The sequence below is a fragment of the Bombina bombina genome, chromosome 6 (genome assembly GCF_027579735.1).
Source record: "Bombina bombina isolate aBomBom1 chromosome 6, aBomBom1.pri, whole genome shotgun sequence".
NCBI classification, from domain to species: Eukaryota; Metazoa; Chordata; class Amphibia; order Anura; family Bombinatoridae; genus Bombina; species Bombina bombina.
Genome location: NC_069504.1, coordinates 386395559 through 386415947, shown reverse-complemented (window position 1 = coordinate 386415947; position 20389 = coordinate 386395559). Strand labels below are relative to the sequence as shown.

Below are 20389 nucleotides of genomic sequence, written 5' to 3'. Positions count from 1 at the left end.
ATTTTAGCTAGGTAGCTAGTAAATAGTTAATAACTATTTAGTAACTATTCTACCTAGTTAAAATAAATACAAACTTGCCTGTGAAATAAAAATAAAACCTAAGCTAGATACAATGTAACTATTAGTTATTTTTATTTTCTATATTATAGTATAATACATACATGTAACACAGCAAATTTACACATCTACAATATATCCACAGCCCTTCAGCTCATATAGGTTTATTATTATTTTATTTTTTATTCTTTATTAACTATTATGACTGCATACATAGCAAACATATAGGTGTTCCATAGATGTTTCATAAGTGTTCCATGGGACTAACCTGTATTATAATTGGAAAACATTGCCAGGAGTTTCCAATGCTCTAAACTAGTGATGACTAACTTACTAACACATGTGTGCCGCAGATCAATCTTTTGTAAGCTGTAAGAGCCCCATATAAATATATAGCTATTAAACAAAACAATAATATAAAATGATATAGTTATATAATAGATTTAGTTAACTTTTCAGGATACTTTCTGTTTGCTGTTCTTCCCTCCAGAGGAGTCTTCTATAGCACATGTTGTTAGTTTTGATTTCACTTGCAAAGTAGTCGGATTGCTGTAAAAGCAAAGAGCCCTATACCATCCAGTGGAAGACACATCGTCTGGCAGCAAGGGTCAGCAAACATTGCAAGACAATACTGAAATTAGCATTTTTAGCGGATCGGATGATCCTTTGAATATCGGGCCCTTAGTAAGATCATTACGAAAACCAAGGCCCTGACAAAACACATATTGAATTATAAGACAGAAGTCATCACAGAGTTGGGTGTGTAAGCATGGCATGAATAATCCATCATACTGAGAGACAGTTTGTTAGTGTACTGCACAAATCAAGAAGACAGCTTAATGTACGAACAGTGTGATGGTAAAATCACAAGGCTGAGCTATTGGAGGTAAGCAATACACAAAGCACTTATATTGTTTTTAACTTCCGTTGTTTTAATAAATATTGTAAGTTTTATCATATCTATGTCATGTATGTGGTTTATTTAGAGCAATATGTAGTGCTGATGAATATGAGTATGGCTCTACCCGAGCAAGTTTAAATTTATCTATCTATCTATCTATCTATCTATCATATATTTATCTATCTATCATCTATCTATTTATCTATCTATCATATATCTATCAATCTATCATATATCTATCTATCTATCTATCTATCTATCTATCTATCTATCTATCTTATATTTATTTATCTATCTTTATCTATCTTTATCTATCTATCTTTATCTATCTATCTATCTATCTTTATCTATCTATCTATCTATCTATCTATATATCTATCTTTATCTATCTATCTATCTTTATCTATCTATCTATCTATTTACCCATATCAATACATCTTAGATTCTACATGTACATATGTTTTGTATATATTGTTTCAGATATTGTTCCTAGCATTTCACCTATAATAACTGAACAAACCACTCTTGCTTTTCTCATCATTATAATTAAAACCCATTGTAGCCTTAAGGTTCAGATTGATCATAAGTTAAACTACAAACAACAACAAAACCTTGTGATAGTTATAAAATATTAATACTATTGTTTAACGGTCACACTGACCATGATATAATATAACATGCACCCTATGTTACTAGTATTAGTTACAGCTAAAGTGATGGTTCTAATACATTACAAATAATATTTCTCAATATATATAATTACCAATTGTGGGTTGATCACAATCCTTTAGAAAAATATATCTAATGTTTTTCTACAGAAATTCATCATTAATGTCTATGTGGATTTTTGTAAATAAAAGATTAAAAGGGACATGAAACCCAAAAATGTTCTTTCATGATTAAGGTAGAACATACAATTTTAAACAACTTCCCAGTTTACTTCTATTATCAAATGTATTTCATTCTCTTGGTATCATTTGTTGAAGAAGCAGCAATGCACTACTGGTTTCTAACTGAACACATGGGTGAGCCAATGACAATCAGTATATATATGAAGCCATCAATCAGCAGCTAGAACCTAGGTTCTCTGCTGCTTCTGAGCTTTCATAGATAAACTTTTCAGCAAAGGATAACAAAAGAAGGAAGCAAATTAAATAATAGAAGTAAATTGGAAAGTTTTTTAAAATTGTTTGCTCTGTCTAAATCATGAATGTCTAATTATGACTTTACTGACCCTGTAATAAGTTTTTCTAAAGGATTATGATTGACCCCTGTTTTATTTATCTCTGCTTATAAACCCCCCATACAAACTCACAATAAGAAAAAGAAAAAATAGTATACACAGGCAACAAGCAGAATGCTTAGTGTCTGTTTCATATGCCTTTGTTTTCTCCCTAATAAGGAAGGTATGTGGTGCATAGACCTCACAATTAGACTTACAAAGTAAATACATAACTGACTTAACTATGATCAGATTTACATCTTTCTATTGGTATTTTTAGGTAACATTTAGCTCTTCACAAGAGCATACTGATGTGAGCTGTAGAGGGAGAAACAGCCTCTTGCACACTATGGCAACAGTGTATGCAGGTAGATTTGTCACAATGTGATACATAAAGAAGTAAATTGGAAATATTTTTTTAAAATTGTTAATTCACTCTGAATAATAAAAGTTTAATTTTGACTTCTGTGTCCACTTTAATAATGACATAATTTCACTGCTCTTCACAAAAATAAATGCATTTGAATAACCTTTTATCTAATCTGAAAAACACACAAAATCTTTGTTTCAACAGGCATTTTATTGTTTTGAAAAAAATGTTTTACAGAATGGAATTACAATGCCCGTTAAAATCACACAACCGCATCATTCAGTCTTATGTACAGTGTGCTAAACCTACTCCCTAAAATAGCACAGCATAGAAACTCTTTATTTGCACACTAGAGGGCAGTATTGTCTTATTATACACATCATTTCAAACAGTATTTTTCTTCAACAGAAAACTTTAAATCATCTTTGACAGTGAATATTCAATTAATGCCCCTTGCATTGATATCTGTAGCAACCATCTCCTCAGAATAAAAAATATAAACTTTATGCCCTTTCACCAAAAGACCTTCTTCCCTTTGCCACCAAAGGCAACTCAACCAACAGTTAAATATGTATTACGAAGAAAAGATTCTTCTATACAAGGAATGACAAGTGTTTTTTTTAAAAAGTTTTATTGTATTTGCAAATCTTTTTTTCTTTTAAATAAAATAACTATAAGCTTGAAAACTAAATAGACATACTGTATTTATAATGTTTTGGGAGCATTTTATGTATTATAATAAACATGTTAGGGATAATTGTCATGGAGATTCAAGAATATGAGAAGAAGAAAAAAGTAAAATGCACACAAAAATGGACATTTTACCCTAAAACTACCTGTGTCAATACTTTGAAAATATATTTTGCAAGTGTTAATGAATATGGAACTAAATTGTTAAGTTAACTGAAGAAGGGCTAGATTACAAGTGGAGCGCTAACAGTTATGTGCGAGCGATTAGGGGTTTACTGTAGGTGTTTGCACTCATATTGCAAGTTGAAAGTAAACGTGATCGCTTGAGTGCAATTGAAGTTAACGCGTGTTAGGTTAGCGCAACTTCAGAGCTCTGATTAAATGTTTTGCGAAACAAAATATTGTCACAAAACACATCAAAAATACATTAAAAAGTACAGTTACACTTATAATAACATCATCTAATATACATTATTTTAAAAAATATTGCACAAAAAAGTTATAAGAGCTCAAAGATATAAGGGGGGCCTATCCGAATGGAGCTTGATGCCCCGTGTTTCTGGCGAGCCTGCAGGCTCGCCAGAAACAGCAGTTATGAAGCAGCGGTCAAAAAGACCGCTGCTCCATAACCTGTCCGCCTGCTCTGAGCAGGCGGACAGACATTGCCGGAAATCAACCCGATAGAGTACGATCGAGTTGATTGACACCCCCCTGCTGGGGGCCTATTGGCCGCGAGTCTGCAGGGGGCGGCATTGCACCAGCAGCTCTTGTGAGCTGCTGGTGCAATGCTGAATACGGAGAGCGTATTGCTCTCCGTATTCAACGAGGTCTGGCGGACCTGATCCGCACTGTCGGATCAGGTCCGCCAGACTTTCTTAAATAGGGGCCAAGGTCTCAGGTGTTGGAAAAAGAAAAAGGCAGGCAAAAGGCTTTAACATAGAGATACATAAATACACATCTCTAAATATGTATAGGTATGTGTGTGTGTGTGTACATATGTATTTATGTATTTATGTGTGTATATATATTTATTTACAGACATATATACAAATATAAAAACACCACTATATATGCATTGGAGCCCTTTGTAGTCAAGTAGATAAAAACATGTTTAAACATTTTATACAATATTCATTTTTAATAAAGTGTTATTCTGTGTATTTACTGTAAATATTTTACATTCCAATGTTCTGCACATAGCAGAATATGTTCTAAGTATGTATAAATAGATATTCTTACACATTTCTGTATATAGCTATACCAATATATAATTTTATATATATATATATATATAGGTATAGATATATATTGTACCAAAATATCATCAGATATATGTAGAAATATGTTTTTATGAATAAATAGAACGTATTTTGCTATGTGAAGAACATTGGAGTATTAAATATTCATATTTTCATGTCCAGTTAGTGCACTTGAGAATATGTGATCGGGTTTGTGCACGAGTAGGGTGTTTTTCCCCCCACTTTTTTGGTTCCATTGACTTCTATGGGGGAATATGTTAACATGATTGCGATATTCGAAGTTCAGTTTTGTGCGTGCAATGGGTTAGTGCGCAGGTGAAAATTTGTAATACGAGTGCTACCCGACATGCGCAAAAAGCTTACTTCTAGCAGAGTTAGCGCGCGAGCAGGAGCAATAAATACTACTCATCTTGTAATCTGGCCCTTTGTATTTTCTGTTGTGTGTATTTTACTTGTTTTGTGTGTATTTTACTTGTGTTCATACATATATTTTGTAAACAACCAATAAAAATAATGTACTGTTTTTCCACAATTTATTTTTCATTTTAATGCCCATGGAAAAAATACTTGCATAGATATAAAACATACTGTACAGCTACCTTTGGATAGAATTGCATATAATGGTTACAGAAATACTCTATATAATTGTTTGATTACATATAGGAAATGTCATTGGTTCTATTAAAAACTCATAATGTAGATCAATACTGATATCTGATTCACTTGAAGGAGCATCATTGTTTGATAGGCAGGCAGTGAATTTTTACAAAGCTTAATCAGTATAGACACATTCAGTTTGTAGCTTTGATTTTGTATTGAAATTGCATTTAACTGGAAGAAACCATTCAAGCTGCAATCTCAGCAATAGATGGTAGAATTTATGTACAAATTATATACAACTAAAATAATAACACATATTTTTCTATATCACTTGAAATAAGCTGTCTTTTAAATGTCTGGGAATGGTGGATGACTTTAACATGACTACTTAGATACAGTTATTATACTCTCTGGAAAAAAGCTTAAAAGGACATAATACTCATATGCTAAATCACTTGAAACTGATGCAGTATAACTGTAAAAAAACGACAGGAAAATATCACCTGAGCATCTCTATGTAAAAAAGGAAGATATTTTACCGCACAATTTCCTCAGCTCAGCAGAGTAAGTTCTGTGTAAAAAGTTCTGCAGGTAAAAAAAAAAAATAATAATGAAGAAATGAACAGCAACCAATCAGCCTCAACAGTGCTGAGGTCATGAACTATTTTACTGTGATCTCATGAGATTTCACTTAACTCTCATGAGATTTCATAGTAAACTTCCTTAAACTGAATAGGGAAATAACATGAGTGTGCACAAGGCTCACTCCCTTGACTGTCCCGGGACAGGCATACTGATTTGCTGCTTAAAGTCCTTTGCAATGGGGTTTGAATACTTAGGACATTTTGAGGTAAAATATCTTTCTTTTGTACATAGAGATGTTCAGGTGATATTTTCTAGTCAGCTTTTTACAGTTATGCTGCATCACTTTCAAGTGTTTCAACATTTGGGTATTATGGCCCTTTAAGTCCTTTTTTATACACTACTGAGTCTTCATATATTATTTTGCTAAGAGAGTATTCTGCTGTTCTTTCCCACTTTACAGGTACCTATTTCATCATCATAGGGAAAGCTTGTGTTTTTGCCCATCTTTTTTGAAGCTAGATATTTTTCTGTATGGTATAGATCTTTCATTGACCAGATTTATAAATGAACTGTGAAGAACAAGCATTCTTGAATATAGTGCATTATACAGTCACACTGTTTCCGTTCGAGTCAGACTGAGTCTAGCTTTGTGTGTAGTCAAATTCCTTCTTTCAATTATATTTCTAGGTAGTTCAGTAAAGTTATCAGCTTTTCTTGCATGTAATATGTCAATAGATCTTCCTGCATTAAGTTGTTTTAAGTTTCGGTGCTTATGTGGCAGAACATCTTTCCCAATGTTGTTACACAAACTTTACTTAGATACCCTGCTTATCAAAGCAGGGAATTATTTAAATGTCATTTCACAGCCACAGCTAGTCAAAATCATAAAATGTGATCTTGGCACACTTCCATGTTTTTTTGCACTGGTAGTAAATAATTAATTATTTTGTGTTCCCTGTGTCACACAAGATATACTGTCAAACTAGATATCAGTAATGTGAGTTATGCAGCAAGTCAAAGTGTTGGGAGGTATAACTGGATTGATTGAAGTGTAACATATGCCAGCAATAACCAAGATAGACAAATAGTAAACCTTTAGTGCAGGTGGCTAAGGTATTTTTGGGGAACAAAGTTTCACAATATGAGGAATTATGTTGTGTAACTCTGGGTTCCCTGGTTAGCATACTTGTACTTTTTTATATAATTTGTTGATCGACACAATTTTCCAGCTTTGGCAGCAACAAATCAGCACATTGAAAATTCTTCCATGACCATTTCTTTGGGGACAAAGTTGACTTTTACAATATGAGGAAATGTTTTGTGCTCTAGTTTACAAAAGCCAGTTGGTTAGCATACTTGTACTGTATAGGTAATTCGGTTATCGGCACAAGACTCCAGTTTTGGCAGCACCATATCAGCACTATTTTACTTTGGAAATTCTTCCATAATAATTTTGCACGCAACATTCTTATAATATACTGCAAACATATGAAGCAGTGAGAGTGGTGTGGGATAAGCGCTCCAGCTAAGTAGAGCCAACCAGATTATTAAAAAATAAAATGAAATAACAAGAGGAACTAATGATAATAAAAGAGAATTTTTATAGTGATTTAAGTAGATAACTAGTTAATGCATACAGAATATGTTAGCATATACTCAATTACATAAGATGCCGGCATCAGTAACAATCAAACATATTAATCATATTAAAAACAGAAAAAAAGAAAAAAACAGCCGATATAAAATTTCTAAAAGGTTCCCTGAGTGTTTCTTAAAAATATATACGAATATGAATAAACTTGATAAAGGTAAATGACTCTTAGCACAGTGAAATTGGCTCGGCTAAATGTTACCAGTATTATTTTTAAGCAATGGAATATTTGGTCACAGTATTCAGTGGAGGCGTCTGATCTGTTCAGCCGTTAGAAGTAACCGTTAGAAGTAACTCACAGTTACTTCTAACGGCTGAACAGATCAGACGCCTCCACTGAATACTGTGACCAAATATTCCATTGCTTAAAAATAATACTGGTAACATTTAGCCGAGCCAATTTCACTGTGCTAAGAGTCATTTACCTTTATCAAGTTTATTCATATTCGTATATATTTTTAAGAAACACTCAGGGAACCTTTTAGAAATTTTATATCGGCTGTTTTTTTCTTTTTTTCTGTTTTTAATATGATTAATATGTTTGATTGTTACTGATGCCGGCATCTTATGTAATTGAGTATATGCTAACATATTCTGTATGCATTAACTAGTTATCTACTTAAATCACTATAAAAATTCTCTTTTATTATCATTAGTTCCTCTTGTTATTTCATTTTATTTTTTAATAATCTGGTTGGCTCTACTTAGCTGGAGCGCTTATCCCACACCACTCTCACCTCTTTATCGTATAGTCTGTAATTGGAGATTTTATCAGACCATATTAGGGATTCAAGCACAGAAACCTTTTCCTGATTAGCACTCACACCACCCTTTGTTTGTTTGTTTAAACATATGAAGCAGACAGTTTTTCCATCTCATTGTTAGCCTATTAATAAATATTCTTTAAGTTTTGAACTTTATTGAAACAAAGCAAAATCTTACTTTCAAAGCAGAAGAGAATAATATTATCAAACAAGTGTTACATTTCCATAAATTGAATGCTTTCTAAAAGTGTATCCTAGATTTTGTTCTAGTTCAGTTCTCAAGCGGAGTGCAAAAATATTAGCACGATTGCGTGTTAATGATCAAGCGCAATCAATAGCCAATCTGTTACAAGTTCAAAGTTATTTTTTTAACGCTCAAATGATAGTCTAGTGAGTGCTAGCATGTGCGTGCCGAGAGCTAAATCCCTCACGTAATAAACTATGGAGGAGTGCAGTAAAATGAAGGTATTCCTCGAGCACTAAGCTGATGGTGCATTAAACAGTTGATGTGCAAGTAGTAGAGTTCTTCATTTAGTTCTGTGCTATACTATTGATAATATTGGTTACTTCAGCTCTTAAAAAACTCTAAATTTTACAGCGGTATTTTGGATTCCTCTACAGCACAACACTTAACTCACCAGCTGTAAAACGAGTGCAACCAGTGCGCTATTACCGCTCTCTGCTTTATTCATTAAATATATAGGGCATGCAATAATGTTTTGACTGCGTTAAGATGCTTTTGTTAAAATATTTAACTATCAACTTGTAATACCAGATTGTGTGTTATTCTTTGTGCAAGTTCGCGGAAAAGATAATGCACCCTGCGCTACTGATCGAGCTCCACATTCTCACATCTCACATTCTGTAGTGCCATAGAACATTCTAAAAAGAGACCATCTGCAGTCAGAACCCCAAGCATTATTTGTATTTTATATATACCTATGTATTGCTTTGATTGTAGCGTTCTTTTTTCTTCCAGTAAGTGTGCAAATAAATGAGCGTTCAGCTTTTTAAAACAATGCCATGGTAACCATAAAATGAAAGCCTTTCTAGTATTTAAATTTCTCTTTTTTATACACAATGAAAAAATACATTATAGAGGATCACATTTAAAGGTTGCTAGTATAGTCACATAATGTTATCCTATACCCTAACCAGAAAAGAAACATTTTGATAAAAAATATTTACAGTCTTATAAGATAGAACAGCTCTTTGACTGAGGTGCTGGTTCAGCAACAGGGACATTCCCACCATTTTCCTTTCCTGTGGCAGCTGCTCCTGCAAAAATCACATTATTATTATTACATTTGTACATACAAGTTCTAGACAATCACGGCAAATTTACATGTACAAAATGCAAAACCATGTGTATGACAGAACTATATTTAAAACCAATAACAATATTGTGCTACATGAAAAAAATAAGTGAAAAGCCATAACTTGCACAGCTTTAATAGCGGACAATGCACAGCCATAAAATATAGTTTTTTTTAGCACAAGACCATCAGAAAACTGTAATAGATGCAAGAAAGTAAATACAATTGGGAATATTTATCAAGCTCCGTGTTTTCGGCTCGCCAGAAACAGAAGTTACGAAGCAGTGGTCTAAAGACTGCTGCTCCATAACCTGTTCGCCTGCTCTGAGGTGGCGGACAGACATTGCCAGAAATCAATCCGATCGAATATGATCGGCTTGATTGACACCCCCTGCTAGCAGTCGATTGGCCGCGAATCTGCAGGGGGCGGCATTGTACCAGCAGTTCACAAGAACTGCTGGTGCAATGATAAATGCCGAGAGCGTATGCTGTCAGCATTTATCGATGTGCAGCGGACATGATCCGCGATATCGGATCATGTCCGCTCGCACAATAATAAATAGGCCCCAATGACTTCAATGTCTAATAAAGCTATAAAACTCATTGTGCTCATTTTTATAAGTTGCATTAAGCCATAAAGTGAAAGTTATGTCTGAAGTCGTTTTGTATTGTGCTATTTTAATATGAAGCATTCACTGCAAATATACATTAATGTGCCCTATTATATCTCAAATGAATAGTTGTGCCTGAATATCCTCTCTCATTACTTGTGTTAGCTGGGTCACTTAATCACCCCTCTGACAAATGTTCTAGCTTTAAAACATTCTGTATTTGGTTTACTACTTATATACATATTATAGTAATATTTAATATTTAAGCAAATCATAAAACATGGATTTTGTGTATTTCTATGCCTTTCTGGTGGATTTGGTGTATTGTAAAGACAATTAGTGCTTCAAGAAAAGACTGTGTTTTGTATATTGTGTAAAACAAAGTAACCATAACTGGAAATAATTATTTAATTTTTTTACAAATCATGTTTGTCTTCCATGCAAAGAGTTCCTTAAAAATAGATGGTTTTAATCAATAAATCAATACTCAAAATTTGTTTTACTTTTTACACTGGAATATCTTTATTTTACAGATCATTATCATCTATTTTCCATATGAAACTAGGATAGAAATAGCTTTGCTTTCTGGAAATGATCCTTTTTTTTTTTTTTAAAGATTGTTTTTAATATTTACAATGGAAATTGGGGCCAATCAAGAGAAAAGCAAGACGCTTAGTGACTGTGCAAACAACTGCTCTTTCATTTTTAACCTTGTTTTGGTATTTGTATTCCTTCCCTCTTTTGCTTCTCCTCTTCCAAGGCTTTCATTTTTGCATCATATTCATCCGCCAGAGCTTTCCATTCCTTCTTGTTATTAAGAATTCCATCGTACATAGGTTGTATCTCTGTGTGAAATCTTGAAAACTCCTAGAAGTATATAACAAAACAAATATTGCATGTATATAATAATATTGTATGCCCCAGTATTATAAGTCATTTATTGCATATATGGGCGGAGGATCGGCGGTATGTTTTCCATAACACAATGGTAAGTATTTTAAAAAAGAAGCGTCATTGTAAAGTTTAATGAATTAAAGTGCCCCTGTTTTTAAAGATTATTTTTAGATACCGAGCACTTTAAGTAGTTGAAAACATGTAAAATAATTTGTATGCAATATTTATATTTGATAAAGTTTTTAATTGTGTATGTACTGTAAATATTAAACATTTCAATGTTCTTCACAAAGGGGAATATGTTCTATGTATTTTTAAATAGGGGTTCCTATACATATCTGTATATACAGTATATCTATACCTTTATATAATCCTCTATAAACGTAATTGCAATATTGTAACCGGCTTTTTGCGCATGTCGGTTTTTACTTTGAGATTAACGTAATATGTGTGGTATCTGATGCATGAAAAAAGCAAAAGTCGAGCCCAGTTACTGCGCGAGCATGAGCGATAAATAACGCTACACTCAAAATCTAGCCCTCAGTGTTTGAATAGAAAAGAAAATTTATGCTTACCTGATAAATGTATTTCTTTTTTGACACGATAGGTCCACGGATCATCTTAATTACTAATGGGATATTCACCTACTGGTCAGCAGGAGGAGGCAAAGAGCACCACAGCACAGACCGAAGTTAGGAAGAGAAAGGAAAAGCCAAGGTGCAGAGGTGTCTGAAGTGTACATAACCCAAAACCTGTCTAAAGAAACAGGGCGGCCCGTGGACTCATTGTGTCTAAAAATAAATACATTTATCAGGTAAGCATAAATTTTCTTTTCTTTTTTAAGACACGATGAGTCCACGGATCATCTTAATTACTAATGGGATTCAATACCCAAGCTAGAGTACACAGATGATATGGGAGGGACAAGACAGGAAAATCTAAATGGAAGGCACCACTGCTTGAAGAACCTTTTTCCCAAAAGCAGCCACAGCCGAGGTAAAAAAATCAAATTTGTAAAACTTTGAAAAAGTGTGAAGAGAGGACCAAGTTGCAGCCTTGCAAAACTGTTCCACAGAAGCTTCATTTTTGAATGTCCATGAGGAAGCAACAGCCCTCGTGGAATGAGCCATAACCCTCTCTGGAAGCTGCTGTCCAGCAGTCTCATAAACAAAAACGTATGATACGCTTCAGCCAAAAAGAAAGAAGAAGCCGTAGCTTTCTGTCCCTTACGTTTTCCTGAGAAAATCACAAAAAAAGATGAAGACTGACGAAAGTCCTTAGTCGCCTGTAAGTAAAACTTTAAAGCACGGACCACGTCTAAATTGTGCAAAAGTCATTCTTTCTGAGAAGAAGGATAAGGACACAAAGAAGGAACAACAATCTCCTTATTAATGTTCCGATCAGAAACTACTTTAAGAAGAAATCCTAATTTAATACGTAAAACTACCTCATCTGATTGGAAAATAAGGTAAGGAGACCCAAACTGTAATGCCGAGAGCTCTGACACTCTCCAAACAGAAGAAATCTCAACAAGAAAACAAAACTTTCCAAGAAAATAACTTAATATCTAAGGAATGCATAGGTTCAAGCAGAGCCCCTTGAAGAACCTTAAGAACTAAATTAAGACTCAATGGAGGAGTAACTGGTTTGAACACAGGCCTGATCCTGACCAAGGCCTGACAAAAGGATTGTACATCTGCAACATCCGCCAGATGTTTGTGTAACAAAATAGATAAAACCGAGATTTGACCCTTTAGGGAACTCGTCATAAAACCTTTCTCCAAACCCTCTTGGAGAAAGACAATATTGTAGGAATCCTAACTCTACTCCATGAGTAGCCCTTGGATTCACACCAAGAAAGATATTTACGCCATATCTTATGTTAAATTTTTCTAGTTATAGGCTTATGAGCCTGAATCATGGTCTCTATGACAGAGTCAGAAAACCCCCGCTTTGACAAAAATAAGGATTCAAACTCCAAGCAGTCAGCTTCAGAAAAAACTAGATTTGGGTGAAGGAAGGACCCTTGATTAGAAAGGCCTTTCTTCAACGGAAGTCTCCAAGGTAGCAGCGATGACATGTCCACCAAATCTACATACCAAATCCTGCAACGCCAAGCCAGAGCAAAGAAAATCACTGACACCCTCTCCTTTTTTATTCGAGAAATGACCTGAGGAAGAAGCGCAAATGGAGGAAAAAAGGTATGCTAGACTAAAAGGTCTAAGGAACCGCCAGAGCATCTATCAGTTCCGCCTGGGAGTCCCTGGACCTGTATCTCGTGAGCTTGGCATTCTGTTGAGACGCCATGAGATCTAACTCTGGCTGACCCCATTGGAGAATCAGGCTGGAGAACACTTCCGGATGGAGTTCCCACTCCCCCAGATGAAACAACTGCCTGCTCAGAAAGTCTGCCTCCCAGACCCCTGGGATGTGGATCACCGACAGATAGCAATAATAGGCCTCCGCCCACCGAAATATCTCGGCTACCTCGGTCATCGCTAAGGAACTCCTCATTCCTCCCTGACTGATGTAAGCCACTGAAGATATGTTGTCCAACTGGAAGCTGATGAACTGGACCGAGGCTAACTGAGGCCAGGTCAGAAGAGCATTGAAGATCTCTCTCAGTTCCAGGAGGTTTATAGGAAGAACAGACTCTTACTGAGTCCAAACTCCCTGAGCCTTTCGGGAACCCCAGACAGCTCCCCACCCTAGAAGGCTAGCGTCTGTTGTCACAATCACCGAAGACGGTCTGCAAAAGCAGGATCCTTGGGAGAGATGATTCAAAGACATCCGCCTCATCTCGTGCTCCAGGGTAATTTGAGGAGACAAGTCCGCATAATCTCCATTGCCTGAGCATGCTTAACTGCCGAGAACTGAGGTGGAACCGAGCCCTGATTTCCTGACTTCTGTCAGAAAAATCTTTATAGATATGGAATCTAACATGGTTCCCAAGAAAGTCACCCTTGTATTTAGGACTAAGGACTCTATTCCAAATTTACCTTTAGAGTTCTCAGAAAAGATAACACCATGTCGGTATGGGATCTTACTTGTTGAAAAGATGGCGCCTGGACTAGAATATCATCCAGATAAGATGCCACCCCAATGCCCCATGGCCTTAGTACCGCCAGTGGAGACCCCAGAACCTTTGTGAAGATTCTGGGAGCCGTGGCCAGACCAAAGGAAAAGCCACGAACCTGAAGTGTTTGTCTAGAAAGGCAAACCTAATGAACCTGTGATGATCCCTGTGGATAGGAAAATGTAGATATGCGTCCTGGATAAGAGGAAGAATGGTACGAATAGTTTCCATCTTGAATGACGGAACCCTGAGAAATTTGCTTAGACTCTTGAGGTCTAAAATTGGTCTGAAGGTTCCCTCCTTTTTGGAACCACGAACAGATAATGAGCACAAAACCAAACATAATTGAGGAGAACCTGCCCCCTTATGGGTCGGGTGCATGCCCCTCATGTTGTGTCAGCAGCAAGACTCTTAAACTGATCTCCCCTATTCTAAGTCAGATAGGATCTCCATGCTTGGTAGGAGGAATAAAAGATTTTCCCTGGAAATCTCGAGAAAAACGACACTCTCTCTTATTTCCTTTTCTTTACAAAGTATCAGCACCTGGGGTGGATTTGAACTCTCAACCTTCTGCTTTACAAGCAGCTGTGCTAGCCACTAAGCTATGCCAGAGAGACCATTAAAGGCCCCTCTCCTATTCCTGTGAGAGGGGTGTCTGTCCCCAGAAAGTTTGTCGCCGCACTGGAAACAGAAGTCACACCAACCGCAGGTTGACAACGTAGACCCTCTAACTATTAATCATAGGGTCCTTCATCTGCATAGAGTTTTGAAGGAACTACTATTTTTTATGTTAAAAGATTCTAGACCAATGTGGAGATTCCCATTTCCCTTGGATATCTCCTTCCTTCTAAGAGTAGGAGAGAAAAAGGGGGAAAAACCCTATAGCCCTATTTGGTACAGGAATACTTCCACCGTTAAGGGTCCATCATAATATTAGAATAACCTACTGGTGTCGAGGCACCCAGAGTAGCTAAAACCTCCTCAAGGAGCTCTTGATCAGATAAAGGTATTTACCTCATCCGAGACTGCGAATTCCTGGTCCGGTGTTACTGAAATATCTTCCTCCTTAGTTAAAGGAAAGAAACATTCAAAATAATCACAACTGAGTCAATCACACTATTCTGAGTGAATAAAAGCTCATGCACATTTTAATCCAACAATGTATTAAAAACAGGGCAACTCCATGTGGGCTATAATTTTTTTTGGAACACCTTAGGAGAAGTTTGTTGAATATTTGACGATTGTCATTAGGCTCTTAAGCAGTATGCGCCTAGAAGAAGTTGGTTTAGAACCAGTCTATCCTTATCTTAAAGACTTCTCAATAAATGAGAAATAGAAGTGGATTGGTAGAACCACGTTGAATCCAAGCCTAAAACAAGAGACCTCTAGTAGGGTCTCTTGGACCACCTTGAATCATAAATAATGAATTACACAAATAAACAGCTGGATTCCTTAACAAAATTATCACATAAAAAACGTTACTGTCTCTTTAAATTTTTAAAGTAACTTTTTTATTTCTGTGTGCAGAGGTAAGCTAAATTAGCATGCAAACATTGTAGAATTTATCAGAAACGTTACTTCTTTGTTCACAGATATCGCCATGACATTAAAGAAGTAATGTCTTGTGCAGCATTTCCAGAAGGAAATTGCAAGGAACCGCAGGGCACTGCATGTTTGTTAGAAAATTTAATGTATACTTCCTTAATCAATCTGCCTCACATATGGCAGAATAATTAAATAAAGAAGCGACATCATGTGCAGCAACTTCAGAAGGAATTTGTGAGGAACTGCAGGGCACTGCATGTGTGTTAGAAAATTTAATGTACACTTACTCAATCAATCTGACTCACATCTGACAGAATAATTGAATAAAGACTTAACCTGTTGCTAATAAAAATGAACATATAGGAAACGTTACTGTCTCTTTAAATGTTAAAGAGTAACTTCTTTATTTTTCTGAGGGCAGAAATGATCGATTAAATATGAGAGGAATTTCGGTACTGCTAAACTCTATCTACACCTCAGCTTAACCCAGCTGAGGTATCAGGCAGCCTCTCTACACAAACCCAGTCCTTGCAGTAGCGCTGTCTTAAGCGCAAGATCTGAGAGAAGCATTTCTCTGTTTCTTCCGATAACCGGAAGTGCTAGGAAGGAAGTGCCCCTGCAATGCGCACATTCTAATCTTTATTCCTCCACTCCTTGCGATCGTCAGGCGTGTAAAGAGGAAGGAGAGTAAAACCTTTGGCACCATTTACAAGCTCCGCCCCTCGTGGGCGTCTTACAAGCCATCTCCCGGTCGCCATTGATTAAGTAAAGGCACCGGGAGCAAAAGGATAAATTTTTCAACCAATCAATCTGACTCTGCAAATAAAAGCTGCTTAGTCTGTTAGCACAGAAAACCCACACTGTGACCAACAGTTTACCACGTAAATATGTGATCTACTAGTCGCCATTGTAATAGCGCTGTCTTAAGCCAAATAAACAGCTGGATGTCTAAATCTAGTTACCAGGAGCAAGAGAACTGACTGAACAGCTTCAGTTTAAACCGCTGCTCAGTCCGATAGCTCTTTCTGACAGAAAAACCCCTTAGAGCACACACTGTCTGCAAAAACTCAATATAATCTCACGGTCGGCTCTATATTAGATGAGACCGCCAGGAGATGAAACACATGTTACCCAGTGCCTGAGTTCTAACTGCCATAATGTCTCCTGATAGGAGAATCCAAGTTCAATTAGAAGAAAAAGGTTTTTTCAATACTAGGATTGAAAGTGTACACTTACTAGCACTCACATCTAAGAGAAAGTGGCTGTAAATAAGAACATATAGTTCCAAAAGGGGGGACGGTCTATGCCGTAATTAAAATATAACCTTTATTGGAATTGCTTAAAATACTGTTCCACAAAACAAACACAAACATATAAAATAAAAACACAAATGTTGAAAAGGATATTATATACTAGATATATGTGTTATGCGTCCGCAAATATACTGGGAGATCTCTCTTATATCAGGATTATAGTACTTCTGATCACGAGAATATCTCTTTATTTAAACTACTTAGGTATATAATATATTGCCTGTAATTGCAAGTCTATATACTTCTTAGGTAATCTATTTGCTGATGCTTATATATTTCTCTATTACTCCTAGTCACGGGGGTATAGTCTTATCAAGTAATTCTAATACACAATATAGTGCTTATGAGTACAAATATATATCCTTCTGGGGCATGTGCATTACATTTTTAGGGTTTTAGTGCTTCAGGTCAAAATGACAATGGTACTTAATACTCTATGCTTATAGGCTATTAATTCCTGGATATGCAGGTATTTTCATCAGCCAGTATTGACCTTAGATTTGGTCTGTTTAGTTGTATTCTAAATAGAGTTATAAATATGTATTAAGTTTCACAACCATGTAATATGCTCCAATTGGATTAGATGAAAGGATATCAGAATATTACTCTATACGTGTTACAACTTAAGATCTGTGTGCATTTTAATTAGTAGGTACAGACGTTGTCAATTAAATGCAGCGGTTATACGAAACCTCTCACTGTAAGTTTTTTTATTATAGGTTGTTATGTGGTGCTTTTCTAAAAGCTATTGGCATGAACATTCAGGGGCTTCACATCAATAATAAAGAATGATTTAAATACTTCTAGTAATCTGGCTATTATAATGGGATGTACTGCCGTTAGCTTGCTATTATGTATAGCGCTGGTCCTTTAAATGGTGGAATTCTATCAGCATCGCATGCTATAGTTATATAATATGCTTCAATTCGCTTAATGTTTGGTGTGGTCAGTTTGTTAACTTTATAGGTATACTGATTAGCTTCATAGTTGGATACCTCACCATTCATTCATGCTTTAATATCAAAGTGCTTTACATAAATACTGTAAATTCTATCAACACCGCATACTAATGTTGTGCAGCGAGCTTTAATTAGCTTTTCATTTTATATAGCTAGTAACATTCCATTTTCCATTCATACGTTTCGCTGTTAGTCGTTCTCTATTGTATAAGAGTGTTTCAATTTCCCCGGTAACGTTCTGCTATATTTAGCTATATAGAGGTCTATAGGTTTGAATGTACGCTATTTCTACCGTTAATGGCTAATAATACCCAGGTTATTGTGATAAAATGTACTGCTGTGGGCTTGATACTATGTATTGCTGGCCCTTTAAATGGTTAGATTCTATCAGCATCCCATGCTATAATTATGTAATATACTGCAATTCGCTTAACCTTTAATATGGTTAGTTCATTGACTTATTCGGTATAACAATCTGCTAGGTAGTTAGATATTTTACCATTTATCCATGCTCTGAATACTAGAGAGCTTCACATAAGTACTATAGATTGATTAAAATTTTATCAACATCGCATGCTAATGTTATGCGACGGGCTACAGTTACCTTAACGTTTTTTATAGCTAATAACACACCACTTTTCATTCATACAATTGGTTATAAGCCGCTCTCTATTGTATTACTGGGATTAAGTTACCGCTACAACGTTCTGCTATGCTGAGCTATATATAGATCTAATAGGTTTGAATGCACATTATTTCCACTATTCATTCATAAGTTATAGCTAGTCGCCATTTTGCGTTGTAACATTAAGGTTCAAACATTATGACTAGGTGCTGTATCCTTTTTCAACAATTGCTGATTAAAAAGTTTGGCTTAAAGCCTAACAACAATCACTGCCCTAACATGTTTTGCCACCAACGTGGCTTTCTCAAAGGGTACGGCGCGGCGTTTGGCGTGGTCTCTTATAGACTCTGGTCCAACCCTTTGTAATGACGTCACGTCTTATCAGATTCTTTGTTTCTTATGAGCCAATCGTGATGGTTCTAATATTCCACTTGATGTTATCTTTTGGCTTATTGGCTCCCTGTCAAAGTTTGCAAAAAAATGTCAAACCATTATTTAGATCAGTCTACTATTTCTGTCAATCTTTAGCCTTATAATGAGTTGTTAAAAATCTATTATATTAACGGTTTATTAGCTCAAATGTTCATCAAATCACATTTGTAAAATACATTTGGACTTAGAGATTTATCATCCATATGTGTTAGCTTATATCAATCCAGTATGTGATGAGCATTGTCCAAAATATTCCATAATCGCTATGTAAGGGATATTCTTCTTAATTGTATTTTATCATTAAAATGTGCAATTATACTTAGGATTCATATTAGTCTGAAGTTATATGAATGATATATAGATATCTTACTTAGGGCTCATAATAATTCGAAGCCATTTCTTGTATATTTTATTTCTTAATTCAAGGTTACTTTCTTCAGGATATTAAATACAGGTTGATATTTATTTGTTTATAGAGAAACCTAGAGGTGATATTTAAATATAATTTCCAACAGGTGTGACTATAAAAAAAAAAAATGAAAATTGAGGATTTCATAAATTAAAATTAAATAGTGCAAACTTGAAACCAATGGTAAATAAAGTTAAAAAAGTTAAAAAAGTTGAATTTGGCTTTAAAAACCCATTTGTGTGGTGAAAGTGTGATAGTGTATAAGTTATATACACAGTGTGAATGGGTGATAACAGGTGTTGTATTTTTTAAATTTTGTCTCTACATGTAACTTGTGATGTTGATTCTATTTAGATTGTTAGCCTTGAATTTTTCTAAAGGAATTAAGTGTATCAAATTTATGTTCGGTACGCTCATAGTGCGTATCACTTAGTGACATGTGTATAAGTTAGTGACATATGTATAAGATAGTGTGGGGTTGAAGTGTAATTCTACGGTTCTCTATATCTTTCTTAGTCTCTAATGGTCTTATAATACTCTGTATTATTTTTCAGTACATCTGATGTTTATTCCTAAAATTGTCCTTACTTGGATGTTCACATCCTTAAAGATAATTTGGCTTGAAGACTATATTTTTAATTTCGATTTTTGTTATGCTTCCAGTTATTGATCTTTATAAATACGAGACATAGTTGTTATGCTCATTTAATCCATTAGGTGTAATGGAGTTTAATAAGTAGATCCATCTACTTTCATACTGTAGTAATGGTTTTTCTTTATCTCCTCCACGTATGCCAAGACTGATTTTTTGCACTCCATAACATTGTAGGCAATTTGTTTTGCCTTGATGGTATTTGTAAAAATGTTGAGCTACTGATGTAATGGTTTTTCTTTTCTGTAGATCTTTCGCTGCGTTCCTTATGTTCCGTACATGTTCCTGTAGTCGCGTATGTAGCTTACGTGTCGTCATGCCAACGTAGTTTTTTGGACAGTTGCAGCTTAAGACATATACTACCCCTGTAGTGTTGCAATTAATGAAAGATTTTATATTGTGTACTTTATTGAATCTATCTTTGACTGTAGTGGTCTTTTTCAGGAATTTACAGCTCG

The 20389-nt window shown here is 35.3% G+C and overlaps 1 protein-coding gene across 1 annotated transcript in view; it reads right to left on the bottom strand.

Moving 5' to 3' along the window:
- Window positions 1-9291: 9291 nt before the first annotated feature.
- PDE6A (phosphodiesterase 6A) overlaps window positions 9292-20389 on the bottom strand; it is a 190852-nt gene continuing 179754 nt past the window's right edge. Inside the window, exons 21-22 of the mRNA XM_053719837.1 lie at window positions 10737-10893; window positions 9292-9377 (exon numbers count right to left, since the gene is read on the bottom strand). Coding sequence (XP_053575812.1) covers window positions 9292-9377; window positions 10737-10893 — 243 coding nt within the window. The remainder of the gene's footprint in view (window positions 9378-10736; window positions 10894-20389) is intronic.